This window comes from Dromiciops gliroides, chromosome 4, assembly GCF_019393635.1.
Source record: "Dromiciops gliroides isolate mDroGli1 chromosome 4, mDroGli1.pri, whole genome shotgun sequence".
Lineage (NCBI taxonomy): Eukaryota > Metazoa > Chordata > Mammalia > Microbiotheria > Microbiotheriidae > Dromiciops > Dromiciops gliroides.
In genome coordinates, this window is record NC_057864.1 from 273,443,175 (window position 1) to 273,458,069 (window position 14,895).

Below are 14,895 nucleotides of genomic sequence, written 5' to 3' on the forward strand. Positions count from 1 at the left end.
CTTTCCACTTTTCTCAATGGCCTGGGAGAATTGTCTTTCCTTTATGTTATGTTGAGCTGAGTGTACTGCAGATTCTCCAATCAGTGCCAAGCACGGGTGTAATGTGGGAGAACTAAGATCTCTCTCATGAGATTTCTAGCTACATTAAGTTCTACTAAGCCTCTCAAAAATGATTTTGATAGGTAAATTTGGTACAGATGGGAAATGAATTCAGTGTGTGACCAGGCATGATTTAGAACAAATGCTTATTGATATGACAGATCTTTGCAGGAAATCTCATGAGAGTCTGGATTTTAGTTGCCAGGGAAGTAGGAGTGAATAAATTGACTCAGCATTTTGAATATCCCCCTTAGTAATCATCTGGGCCATGTGTATTTTGAGGAAGTCTCTGGTTTTTGATCCAAGATTTGAGACCAACCTATACCTCATGTGACCATTCACAAAATTTGGGTATATTTCTCCCAGTGGCAAAGAAGAATTTTAATGCACTATAAAAATGAAAAAAAATTTTAATGAGGAATAACAATGGCCTGTTTTAAACACTCACTTTTATCTTGGCTAAACACTGAAATTTGTGATTAATGTTTAACCGCATGAAGTTTATTCAGTTCAAGTAAGAGTCCAATGTGTAGGTTCCCAGTGAGAAGTATTGCCAGCCGTGACCGGTATATTCAAACAAATCTAACAGGACATCAATAGGATCATTCTTAGTGACAGATATTGGATTACCTTATTACTATAACCAAAGGTGGGAGAAGTGATCTCGTGACCAGAAGATGTGGACCTGGTACAAAATATTAATTTTCTCTTACCTCACAACAGAAATTTGGATGGAAAAGCAGTTTGTCTCCCAGAGAGGTATGACCCTACAAGCTTATTCAACTTGGAACTACACCAATTTGGAAAGGACGAGATTTAAAAGAGCCCTTTACAAGGGACATTACTGTAGGATTCGTGGTTGTTGTGAAGACAGGAATGATGACTGCGTAACTCATTTCTATGAGGCAAATGCCATGTGTTATTGTGATAAATTCTGTGAAAGGGAAAATTCTGATTGCTGTCCTGATTACAAGCCCTTTTGCCAAGGAGACAATCTGATTCAAAAAGGTAGGCACTGGGAAAGCAACACATAAAGAAGGGTTTATCTTTAGGGCAGATGAAAAGCAGATGAGATTACAGGTATAGGGTGATTGGCAAATACCAAGACACCTTAGGGTATACATGGGTTCCTGAAAAGACTTTAGTGGGTGGTAGAAAGAGGACCAGTCTTGGAATCAGGAAGATTTGGGGGCAAATCTTGTCTCTGACACATAGCTATGTGACCACAGGCAAGTCATTTAACCACTTAGTGCCCCAAGTCACTCTCTGAGAATACAATTATAGGGGTATTAACTAGCCACATCTGTAGAAAGACTTTCCACAAAGGCATTTTCCTAAATAGATGGAATCATATATCTGGTTAAATTAAGAAACAAAAAAAAAAGAAAAAGAAAAGAAGCAAAGTAAAGGTAAACTAAATAAATAAGTGAAAATGAGTTAATGAATAAATAAATAAACTTCTATTATGTTATTATTTCAATTTATCTTTAAACGAGCCAGTCCAAATTGGAGGACTCCCTAGCATATTCAAGATTTTCTGGTCTAAAGGCATTACAAGTTCTGACTTTGAATGATTTTAAAATGATATTCAGCTGATGAATATTTTCTGGCAATTTTCCTCCTCTAATTATGATATTTCTGCATAGGATCATACATTTTCATCTCTGAGGGATCTCAGTGATCAAATTCAGTTCTCCAAAGAAGCCAGGGGTATCGGGAGGTTAAGTGATTTGCTCAAGATTATATAGGTATTAAGTACCAGAGGTAGGATTTGAATTCAGGTCCTCTAACTCAAATGAGTGTTCTTTCCATAGCACCATTTGTCTTTCCAATGATGTCAGTGTAACTAAGGGAATCATAAAAAGTTTAGCATGATAAATTTTTTAAAAGTTATTTAATTGATAATTCTAGTGTCATGTGGATAAAACCTTTGACATGAGTAAGAACCACATGTAAATATCAGCAGTAAAATGGAGCTTCTTCCTGAAATAAATTTATTTAGCCTTCTAATGGTCTGAGTGACCTTAGACAGATCTTTTAACTTCTTGCTACTTTAGTTTCTTGTCATCTGTAAAAATGAGGAGGTGGGACCAGATGGATTCTAAGTTCCTGCAAACTCAAATCCTATGCTTCTGCAATCCTGGGATCATCTCACTCTTCCTACCCCATATGGCCAGTACCTCTCGGTAGTGTGCAAAGTGTTCAACTCAACATCTTGTACCATATGGTAAAGTTATCTAGTGAGAGTCTCATTAGTTGAAACAGATCTGTAGTAATAGGACCTTAGTTCAAAGTCCAGTTATGCTCCTGAAATAGCTATATGATCTTAGGCAAATTTACTTAACATTCTTGGACCTTAATTACCACATGTGTAAAAAGAAGGATTTGAAACAGCTGACCTGTAAAGTGTCTCCTGGTTGAAAATACTAATCCTAAAACTAATGCTACAATTTTTTCTATTTGCTAAAATTAATGGGACCATGAGCAGTTTTGATAGCCACATACAGACATCCTTATTCCTTATTATGTATAGTTGCAGCATCTGAACACTTTCATAGTCTAGCTACTCTCCTTTAGACCATTTTATCTTGGCTCAGAGCAGAATGGTGACACCTATTGGTGGAGACACTACATTATTTTTAAAAGTTCTATCATTTGTTTTTATATTGCTTTCATTTTGAAATATAGCTTTCACCCTTCTCTACCAAAAGAGCCATTCCTTAAAGTAAAAAAAAAAAAAAAAAGAGGCAATTCATGAAATCTAACCAATACATCAACCAAGTCTGACAAAACATGCAATGTTCCATACTTGTCATCTTTGTGGTTTATTAGATAGCCTGCTAGTCTAGATGGTAGAAAAACATGGTTTCCCCACCCAGCCTTGATGCTTACCAAATATATGACCTTGAGTAAGTCACTTAACACCTCTGGGTTTCAGTTTCTTCTTACATAAAATGGGGTTGGTTTAAATTGGTTTCTAAGGTCCCATCTACTTCTAAATTTATGATCTTTTGATTACCTCACTTCTGGAGGTACATTTTTTCTCTTCTTTGGGCCCAAGTTTAGCCATTATAATTAGATTGTTTAGTTTTTATTTTGTTATTGTTCTTGTCATAATGAATATTATTTTCTTGAATCTTTTAAATTCTCCTTGCATCATTTCACATTTCACTTCAAGTTTTCATAATTTTTTCCTATTTTTATAAGAAGCGGAATGGCGTAGATGGTAGAGAACAGGTCTCTGAGTCAGGAAATCATGTGTTTAAGCCATGCCTTTGTCAGATAGTAGCTGTGTAACCCTGGGCATAGACATCCTTAACCTCTGCATGTTCTATGAAACTTTTAGAATAGAAGTATCATAGAAGGTCCTTATCTTAGTAGAGGGGAAACCCCTTACCCATGAGTTCCCTATGCCAGTGAAATCACAGGTTCATTTTAGTCACTTGTCTCATGTCTTGACCCATCACAGAAAAATAGGAGTCATGCCAAGAAGTTGGTCAATTGTCTTTGTATTGTTCCCTCTAAAATTAATGGGAGTGTGTGATGCCACTGTTAGCCTCATTGCACCTTGAGTTGTGAAACAAGAGAATCACAGCTTGATGAATGTCACCATCAATCTTGATGCTCCATTAGATATAACCTTGGGGAGAACATTTGGCATCATATATTCTTCAAAACACAAAACTATCATTTAGCTCCCTAATGAAGTCATGGTTCCTGTGGACCAGAATGCTTTCTATTCTCCTGTGACAGATCAAGATTGGGACAAGTGACTCTCTGTCTATACAGCAACCATTCCAACCAGCCCAGCCCAAGAGTCTGAATCCTGGTAATCTTCAGCCACATTCTGGGTTGGATTGACCAGGTGATTGGGTGGGTCTACTTTGTCACCTGGTCCATCTTTTTCTATTTGCAGGTGTTTGCAAATTAAGGCTATCCAATTAGTCTTCATTCTCATAGACACTGATCTATACTCCACACTAAAAATTTTGAACCATTTTAAAGTACAATATTCATTATGTTTATTGAAAGCATTTTGGTTATTTTTATTTTCAGTTTTGTTTATATTGGCATTTAAAATGTAGGCTGAAATATATTTGAACTCCTATATAAATGGAGTTGGAAGCACTGGAACAATGCAAAACAAGCTGAGTTGCAATTCAGAGGACCTGGATCCCGCTAATTTTGCGACCATGCTCGTCACTTAAATTCAGCAGGGCTCAGGTTCCTCATCTGTGAAATGAAGAGAGTTAACTAGATGGCCTCTGAAGACCTATACTGTTCTGGATCTATGATCCTGTATAAGATTATCAGAAGGTAGTCATAACTTTTACTCTTTATTTCTACCTGACTTGAATAATCTGGATCTCACATAAATTTTTTTCTGTCCTGGAAGTAACACATTAATCATTTTATTTCATATCAGAAATTTTATATTGGACTATCATTGCTTGGTTGATGATGATGTTAATAATCAATATATATGCTTAGAGTTATACCCTGTTGGAGAAAGTTGCTCACTACTTTCATTTTTAAAAGAATGCACAGAGTAGATTTTCAGCAAGAGTCAATAATATGTTATTTGTTTTAATACTTCATTCATATAAAGACACCTTCTCCCAAGTTGCCATAAGTGGTTTCATGGCACTAGAATTTTATTTACAGATTTTTCCCAATTGTCTAGCTATGTGGTAGTGAATAATTTTCTTCACTGTTCTCTATCCTGAAAACCCCTTTTTTTCCAATCAGCATTCTATGAATGCAATCTTAAAGAACAGAATCGTGTGAAGCCATTACATTCTGTCTGTAGACTAGTAAATGTTATCTTTTTTCTCATACCTGATGGTAGCCTTGAGTATTTGGATAACTTAAAATGTCAAATGTAGAGCTGCAAATGAAACGGTATGAAAAGATGCAAAATTTGGGAGCAATGGCAGGCATGTTGATTATCAGATCTTTAGAAGGAAGGTTACTGTCTCATTTTTCCCCACACTAACTAGGGCCTACCCTTTTCCTTTCAAATATCTGATTGGCTTACTGTGATATTTTTTAAGCTGTATAAGTAGAAATTGTCTTAAATTTTCTGTAACTGTTTTTTTTTTTTAATCTTTTGACAACAACTGATGGTTTTGTCTACATGCACAGTTGGTTTGACAAATTTGACCAGTTCATAACCTTCAGATTTGTAGTGCAAGTGGATATAACTTGAACAATTTATCAGACAGCAAAGAATGATATAGAAAGAAGTCTAGAAAGCTATTTTCCCCCGCTGGAGTCGGAAATATTTCTAATCTACATATTTAAATATATAATTAAGTTCAAGCAATATTCTGACATTTAACTTGTTGAAATGCAATTTGTAGGAGGAGAAATGAACAAAACTATAGACCCTTATTCCTTTAAAGAACCTAAGACATTTTGGGCAAAACCCTTCCTGAAGCTTTGGATTATAGCTTCTGATCACCCCTCCCTTCCTTTCCCTTTAATTCTTCTTTCCTCCTTCACTTTCCCATGCTAAAATGTACAAAGCAGTGTAAAAAAAAAAAGAATTTGGATGTTTATGTTTCCTTTGATATGAAATCTTTCCTGAGCAGCCCATGTCCCTCTTAGGTTGGATCTACTTTATATTGTAAGAAAATAATGGGGCTCTGGGGGACCCAGAGAGCCTTGCCTGAACTTTTAAGACCGGCCCAGAGTCAGTCCTTGGACTTTAAACTGTGAATACAGACAATAGACTTTAAAACCACACCTACCTGAAAGCCTTTCCCTCCAGAGGGTCTGTCCTCTGGACTCTGACCTCAGCACAGACTGCTCATGGACCACCCTCAAGTCCAGTAAACCAATAGATTTGAATGATGCTAGCCAATTAACTTGAAGCAGTGTGGGCTGCCTCTCTTCTGGACCAGCAGGGAGCTTATGGCCTTGGGAATGTGGAAGGAGCAGCCACATGGGCCATTCTCTTTCTTTACTAATATTTAATATGCTTCAATAAATGCTTAATGCCCCAAACTGGTGCTAAAGCCTCTAATTTATAAGTAGCAATATATTGGAAACCCCAGTTAAGTTTCCTAAAACTTGGGATAGAAATAGGCACTCCTTTAAAATTTCAAACAACCCAATATATATTTTTATATAGCTTCTTTTACATATTTTTAATCAGTCTTCAATCAGTAAACAAGTACTATGTACCTGACATTGTACTAGGCACTGGGGATATAAGTATGAAGAATTAAATAGCTATACAGGCAACAAATTAACTTAAATTCTAATGGGAGAGAAAACGATTATAAATAAAAACATATGCTTGTTGTTCAGTTGTGTCTGACTCTTCATGACCCTGTGGTGACAATGCTATCCATGGGGTTTTCTTTTTTTTTTTTTAATAAATTGTACCCTATTGTTTGTTTGTTTGTTTGTTTATTTGCAGGCAATAAGGGTTAAGTGATTTGCACAGGGTCACATAGCTAGTAAGTATCAAGTGTTTAAGGCAAGATTTGAACTCAGGTCCTCCTGAATGAAGGGTCGGTGCTATATCCACTGTGTTACCTAGCTGCTCCCTCCATGGGCTTTTCTTGGCAAAAATACTAGAATGGTTTGCCATTTCCTTCTCCAGGAAGGCAAACAGAAGATAAGTGATTTGCCCAAGGCTAGATTTGAAATCAGGTCCTCATGACTCTCGGCCCCATGCTCTATCCATTAAGCCACCTAATTAAAATAAATACAACATAAGTGTAAACATATATGCATATCCACATATCTACACACTCATATATTATCTATCTATACCCAGAAAATAGTTCAGAATGAGGTATATGTAGTTTTACATACACACACTATTAGTTAGTGTTAGTATATGAACTCCCTTTGTGCAGGACCTGTTTCACTTTTGCCTTTGTAGCCTTGGTGATTAGTACAATGCTAGGCACATAATAGGGGCTTAATAAATGTTTTCAGGGTTGTGAGGCTATAAAAACATCAATATCCTTTAGGAATGGGTGACCTAAAGGAAAGATGATAACTACTGAAATAGGATGATTGCACAATATTCTCAGAAAAAAATTTAAAACATAATCAGGCAGACAAAGATTGTGAACAGATCTGAATGTTTCTGCACACTCTGGTCAGTGGCTGAGTCAATGAATAGTTAAAGTTTGTGTTGTTAAGAACCTTTACTGTAGGAATTACCTGGGATTTGTAAATCATGTACTCCAATCGTAGATAGACATTATCCTCCAGTCTTAATTCAACACAAAGTATTTGAGCATCTGCTATATCAAAAATAGATCCTGCTTCTTAGAACGGTAGTATCTATTTGGAAGAAAGTAGTAAGCTGGGCTTGTGGGCATTGAAAATCTTACCATGAATGGTGGTGTAGATGGCCAATCAGTTGTGCAGTGATATTTTCTAGATACCATTTAGGATTATCAACCAGTATTAGCTGACAATCTGAGAACATTTTCAATTGTAATAAGCTGAAATCCGAGTTTTAAAAAGGATTGCCAATGAGATTATGTAATTTTTCTACTTCATAATATTTTTTTCTGAGAGAAATCCCTGAGAGAATTTTGATTTATTCATCTATAAGTGAACTAGATGACATAATTTTGTATTTTAGCCAGAAATGATGTACTGTCTGACTTGCCCATGGAACAATTAATTGTACTGATTTATGAGCATTGCTTAGATTTTTATTTTTCTTTAAAGAAGAAATAGCTTGATATTTCTTAGACATGATGTAGACTTTGATATGACTTAGACTCTTTTTTTCTTCTCTGTTTAAACACTTTTTTAAAAAAAATAAGAGTGGTTCATGATTAACTTGTGATAATCTTGTTTCTCTGTTTTATAGAATTATCATGTTACTGGGACCATAATATGTATTTTTATTTATTTTTTAATTTTTTTAGTGAGGCAATTGGGGTTAAGTGACTTGCCTAGGGTCACACAGCTAGTAAGTGTTAAATATCTGAGGCTGGATTTGAACTCAGGTACTCCTGACTCCAGGACTGGTGCTCTATCTACTGCACCACCTAGCTGCCCCATAATATGTGTTTTTAAAAATAATAGTACAAAGAAGTTCCCCAGAATTCAATATAAAGACCTTGTAAAACTAGCAATCCCCTTTATCAAGTTGGTACCATGTAATTTCTGCATATTATATAAAATCAATTAAAATTTTAATATATTTGTGCTAATTACTTGAACTGAAGTAAGCATTTTTTCCACTTATTTGTATATTATATTGTCAGGTTGCCTCAGAGATGGTCAACATTATGAGGAAGGATCCATAATTAAAGAAAACTGCAATAACTGGTAATGACTCAAAGAGTCTAAAAAGTAAATTTCTATTTGTGGTGATTTTCTTTTCTCTTCCTTTTACCTGTGAATAATATGATTATTTATGAAACTATTCTTCATTTAAACATTATGGGGAAATACCAGAAATGATTTTAAAAAAATGTTTTCAAAAAGTGACAAATCTTCCTTTCCACAAGCTTCTTTGATTTTCATGACTATTGCCAATCAAATACGGATATATCTTTAAAACCACTTTTTAGTATACCTATTCTTTAAAAGGCAAATGATTTGCCTTAATTTCTGCTATGAAAAACAACAAAATAACATTTAACACTCAGTATAATATATATTAGGATATACATAGGTGAACTTTTTGTTCCTAAATTTAACAATGAGTTTTTGTGGGTTTTTTTTGTTTGTTTTTTAGTGAGGCAATTGGGGTTAAGTGACTTGCCCAGGGTCACACAGCTAATGAGTGTTAAGTGTCTGAGGCCAGATTTGAACTCAGGTGCTCCTGACTCCAGGGTCGGTGCTCTATCCACTGCGCCATCTAGCTGTCCTAAAAATAGGTTTTTAAAAAATACACCATCATATAAAATTGATTGATTTCCAGTGGTATTGATATATACATATATGTGTGTATGTGTGTGTATATATACACACACATATATGTATGTACACATATATACATGTATATATGTACGTATGTATATATTCATTTATTCTATATTAATTCCGTTTTACATCTAAAATATGTAGGTCTATATAAGAGCCAACTCCAGTTGTTAAATTTTCAGTGTGAGCATTTCCACCTTGGAAATTGGCAAATGCTACAAATCAGGGCTTGATTTATTGCTTTGTTGATTATGTAGATTTAAGAAAGCATCGTGGAAAATGTTAATAATGCAGATTAACCTTAAAAGGCTATCATGCATACAATCCTCTCACCACCTACCCCCCACATCAGGAAATTTAGTTATTAAATATTTACCAGCACACTCTGTTTCCATTGCACGGCATGGTAAGGAATTATGAGAGATATGAAGTTGGATAAGCCAAAGTGCTTGTCCTCCAATAGCTTACAATCTACTAAGGGGAATAAGAAAGTGTAAATAAACAATAATAAAACATAAAAAGTGATAAATCTATAAAGAAGGTACAAATAAAATTCAAAGGAGGGAGAGATCACTTCTGTTTGGAAAGATCATGGGTGCCTTTAGGGAGGAGGTAGCCTTTGAGCTAGCTTTGATTTAGTGGTAGAATTTCTATACAGAGCTGTGGGGCAGGCAGAGGCATAGAAAATGATAGAAACATTAGAGTGCTGGTAAATGTTTACCAGCCAGCTCTCCAAAATATATGCAACACAGACTTTTCAGTTTAATCTGGATTATTTACATTTTTTCCATCTATACTTTATTATGTTTAGACAATCAGCAAAGCAATCAATCAAGCCCTCATATGTTTCATTATGTGATTATCTCATTTCCAAGGTGTCAATGCTCATAATGAAAATTTAGCAGTTGGCTCTTTGAAAGCCAGTATGAGCTGGCTCCAGCACACTACGGAATATAAACCAAGGAGTAGAGGCAGAAGTGTTCTGTAACATCTTATATAGAATGATAGAACAAGAATTTAAGTGCCTAATATGTGCCAGGAACTATGCTAAGCACCTTTAAAAAAAAAGAAAACAAACCCCCCAAAGAAATAAAAAACCCCAAATAGTATATGATTTGATCCTAACAACACCCATGAAAGGTAGATACTATTATTATCCTCAGTGGAGTTAGAATATTGAGTGTATATGTTAGTGGTTGTGTTTGTGTGTGTGTGTGTGTGTGTGTGTCTGTGTCTGTGTCTGTGTGCGTATGTCTGTGTATGTTTGTGTATGTATGTGTATGTGAGTGTGTGATTGATAATCTTAGAGTATGCAGTTTTTGCAGCCATGTGGGTGCTGATGGAAGCCATGTTGCATGGAACTGGTGTGTACACTGAGGAACTTGGAATAGTAAATGAACTCTGTCCTTTCAAAAAGTCTGACTTTGGAATAAAGGAAAAGAGATTTTTATGGTGGTTCAAGGAAATACCATGGTTGAGAGTAGTACCATTAGAACGAGTAACTTGAGGGTTCTTATAGGTGAATGTGAAAGAGCTTGCCAAGGGAGAGATTAAAAATACAATGGAAACACAGCATGTACTTTTTTCTCACTTTCTAAACCTTTCCCTAAAGTCAGCTAAATTAGTATACTAGAGTAAAAAAGATGAAATAATAATACAGGCATATTGAGTGGTATATTCTAGTACAGCCATTAACATTTGTTTATTTTCAGTAAGAAGCCAATAGCCAAAGTACTAGAATCAATCTAGGAAATGCATTTTTGTAATAACTATACATCATTTTTGCCACTTACTTTGAAATGTGCTTGTTGTTGTGGCTAGTCCTCATTTATTTGTATTTCTTATATCTTTTCAGCACATGCTCAGACCAGCAGTGGCGATGCTCCCAGCATGTATGCCTTGTTCGTCCAGAATTAATTGAAAACATCAATACTAGAGATTATGGGTGAGGAAAAAAAAAGTCTTTCTTTTATAGGCTTTCCATGGCATAATTGAGTTCTAGCAACCCCTGTTTACTTCCCAGTTTCCAAATGATGCCTGGTTCTTACTTTCAAAATGACCAATTTTGAAATAGGAGGAAAAAAAAAAACAACAAGGAGGTAAATAGGAAGGGAGATAAGAGAGCATAAACTATATGCTGTACAAAACATTGAAGTGAATGATTGGAAATGAAATATTATTGTATATAAATAAGACATAGAAGAGAAAACCAAAGGCAATATATAAGGCAAAAAAGAACTACAGTATTAAAGAAAGAGAACCGTTCTGAGAGGGGAATACATTAAACTTCTGGTCATGGTTCTGTTTCAAAATAGCTCTGACTTAGGGGAAATCATTTAACTATACCAGGGTTAAGCCCAACAAAATTGTGAAGTGGTCCAAGTTTGTCTTTGGTGTCCAAACCCCTCACCCACCCAAACACACACACACACACACACACACACACACACACACACCTTACATACCCACCCTGGTCAGAATCCCTCAAACCCACACCTCAAAAGCAGCCACCTCTTTTACATATATAAGGTAATATAGTATCTACATCTAGGTGACATAAAAATAGCCATTTGGCTATTCAAGTCTCTGAGGTATCTAAAATCAGTCAAGTCTATTAAACTGGCTAGTATTGTGATTTACTTATTTTTATGTCACAATGGAAACTAGACTCATAACCCTAGCTTGGCCATGAATACAGTGTGTGACTGCTGATCTAGAACCATATACAAGCTTCAAAATTATGTAGCCAATTCACTTCAATGAGCATTTAGTACAGGGGACAGCTGGGTGGCCCAATGAATAAAGCACCAGCCCTGGATCCAGGAGGACCTGAATTCAAATCAGACCTCAAGGACTTGATACTTACTATCTGTTTGATCCTGGGCAAGTCACTTAATCTTCATTGCCCCCACCAAATTTTTTTTTTTAAATAAGCGTTTAGTACACTCTTATTATGCACTAGGTAGTATTCTTAGGTGCTGGAGACAAAGACAAATGAAAGTATCTTTCCCTCAATGAGCTTACTTGGACAAAAATATTTCTAATGTCCCTTTCAATTTCTAGAATCCTGTGATTTATCCATTGTACTTTATAACTTTTTGCCATGGTGTTGTCTGGATATCATTTAAGTTGTCTTGGTTTAAAAAAATCAAGATACTATTAAATACAGTAATGGACATTTGTTTTATTTTTATAAGACAGAGAGCTAGTTTTGGATTCGTGGGGGGGGGGGTGTGGGGGGTGTGTGCCTTTGTTTGTGAAAAAGTGAGAGAACAGGGAGGGAGAGAGAGCCTGACTACACCACGTAGTGGATACAGATTACTCAGAGCTGAACCAGATTCATTTGCAAAAGAAAGCAAACAAAACCTGGGAATAAGAGGGAAGACCTATTCCATCCAGCTAAAGGGAATAGGTGTTCCTACCTCCCAAGTCAACAAGCACTTAGTGTTTACCAGGAATTGTGCTGGTGATATAAAAAAAGGCAAAAACCAGTACCTCCTCTCAAGGAGCTTCTAATGGTAGAGACAACGTGTAAATAAATAGGGAGATATATTATTATAAGATATATTACAAAGGGGCTTTGAGAGGCGGCATATTTGTAGGCCTGGGGACCAAGAAAGACCTCTAAGAGTAGGTGGGGTTTGAGTTGAGCTTTGAAGAAAGTGTGGAAGGGGAAAAGAAATAAGCGTTTACTAAGCATCTACTATGTGCTAGGCTCTGTGCTAAGTACCTTACAAAGAATATCAGTCAAGGACACTAAAAATCAGAGATGAGAGGGTAAAGTGTTGTAGGCATGGTGGCATACGAATAGCACATAGAAAGGGAAGGATTTGGTAGATGAAGTTTCATATTGGAGAAACAGCAAAGCAGAACATTTTTAGCATGTTGATATTGTAGAAGGGAGTAAAGGAAGGGACCAAGTTATGAAGAGCTTTAAATGCAAAAAAAAAAAAAAAGGAGTTTATATTTGATCCTAGAAGTGATGAGGAGTCATTAGAGCTCATTGACAAGTAGTCGGAGCCACACTTAAGAAGAATCACCTTGCAGCACAATAAATCCAATTAGCCTCCTTATAAGGGTAAAGACCAGGCCTCTTGAATTTTTTTAGGACTTCCCTAAGGTACTTTCCAGGCAGCTGCCTGGTGCAGTGACTAGAGTGTTAGTGCCTGGAATTAAGAAGGCTTGTTTTCTGAGTTCATATTTGACCTCAGACATTTACTAGTTTTGTGACCCTGGCAAGTCACTTAACCCTTTTTGCCACAGTTTCCTCACCTATGAAAATGAGTTGGAAAAGGAAATGACAAACCTCTCCAGTATTTTTGACCCTCAAGAGGCAGCTAGGTGGCACAGTGGACAAAGCACCAGATCTGGATACAGGAGGACCTGAGCTCAAATCTGGCCTCAGACACTTGACACTTACTAGTTGTGTGACCGACAAAAAAAAAAAAAAGAAAAGAAAAGAAAAAAAGAAAAACGAAGAAAAAACCTCAAATGAGCTCACAGGGAGTCAGATGTGGCTGCACAAGGGTAACGGAGTGCTCTCATTAGAAACTAATTAATGGAGAGCTCTCCTCCCCAGGAAGGAATTGTTTTCCTTTCATCTGTCTAGAAGTATTTCATGTCCTTCATTTTCTTGCACATTCTTTCAGAGAATGCACATTCTTTCAGACTATAACTTCTAGTGTGTTCATCTAATAATAATAGAATCTTATGATAAAGTGATTTCTTGGAAGAAAGTACTTCTTAAAAAAGTGAACAAAATGGAATTGTGGGAAGAGTTAAGTGACATGTGCTTGTGGGTACTTGAAAGCCTGCTATGAATGCATGAAGTATGGTGAAGTGAATAGAGAATTATCCGCAGGGCCAGTAAGACCTGAGTTCACTACTTGCCTCTACCATATGCAGACTGTGACTCTGAGTAAATTAATTAAGGATTCTCCAGGCAACTGTATAAGACTCTAAGTTGCATAGTAGGTGCTGACTTGCATTGTTAGAGAGAGTCCCCCTCCTGAGAGTTCCCCATAATAATAAAATCATAAATTTTTTTTTTAAAGAATTACCCTTTAAAATCCTTTGGAAGCTATGTAATAGAGAAACTAGGAAGGTATGACATGAGGCCTTCCAATCCATGTTTCTTTATTAAAGCTATATACCTTCCTTTATGCTTATTAATAATAATTAAAAATAATATACTTACAATATGACATTTAGATAACATTTTAAGATTTACACTTTTCCTTATATAGGAGAAAGTGAGTTCTTATGAACCAGTAATGGCCCAACTATTTGGAAGAAAAGTGCTACTTCTTGGGTAGTTTTATATTATCACATCAATACTTTAAAAAAAAAAGATGTTTTAGTCACTTTATTGCTATAATTTCAAATTGCTTTCCAAAATGACTGCACCAACAATGCACTAGTGTGACTATTTTTCTTTTTTCTCCTAAATTATTATTTATTTTAACAGTTTTTTTAAATTTTGAATTCTGAATTCTCTCCTTTCTCCAACCCTCTCTTACCCATTGAGAAGGCAAGAAATGTGATATCAATTATACATATGAAATCATGCAAAAGATATTTCCATGTTAGCCATGTTGCAAAAACAAGAAAAACAAAGATAAAAAATTATGTTTAAATTTATACTCAGATTCTGTCAGTTCCTTTTCCGAAGGTAGATAGAATTTTTCACCATAAATTCCTTGAAATTATCTTCAGTCATTTTATTGATCAGAATATCTAAGTCATTCACTATTTACATCTTTATTATATTACTGCTACTGTGTACAATATTCTCTTCATTCTACTCCACTTTGCATCAGCTAATATAGCTGGGTTTTTTGTTTGTTTTTCTGAAACCATCTTGCTTATCATTTCTTATAGCAC

General features: G+C 35.7%; 1 protein-coding gene across 1 annotated transcript in view; it reads left to right on the forward strand.

Annotated features, from left to right (window-relative positions):
* The first annotated feature begins 776 nt into the window (after positions 1–776).
* The window catches only part of TINAG (tubulointerstitial nephritis antigen), a 176,871-nt gene continuing 162,752 nt past the window's right edge, over positions 777–14,895 (forward strand). The window contains 4 exon segments of the mRNA XM_043963306.1: positions 777–1,139; positions 5,860–5,875; positions 8,349–8,412; positions 10,868–10,957. Coding sequence (XP_043819241.1) covers positions 777–1,139; positions 5,860–5,875; positions 8,349–8,412; positions 10,868–10,957 — 533 coding nt within the window.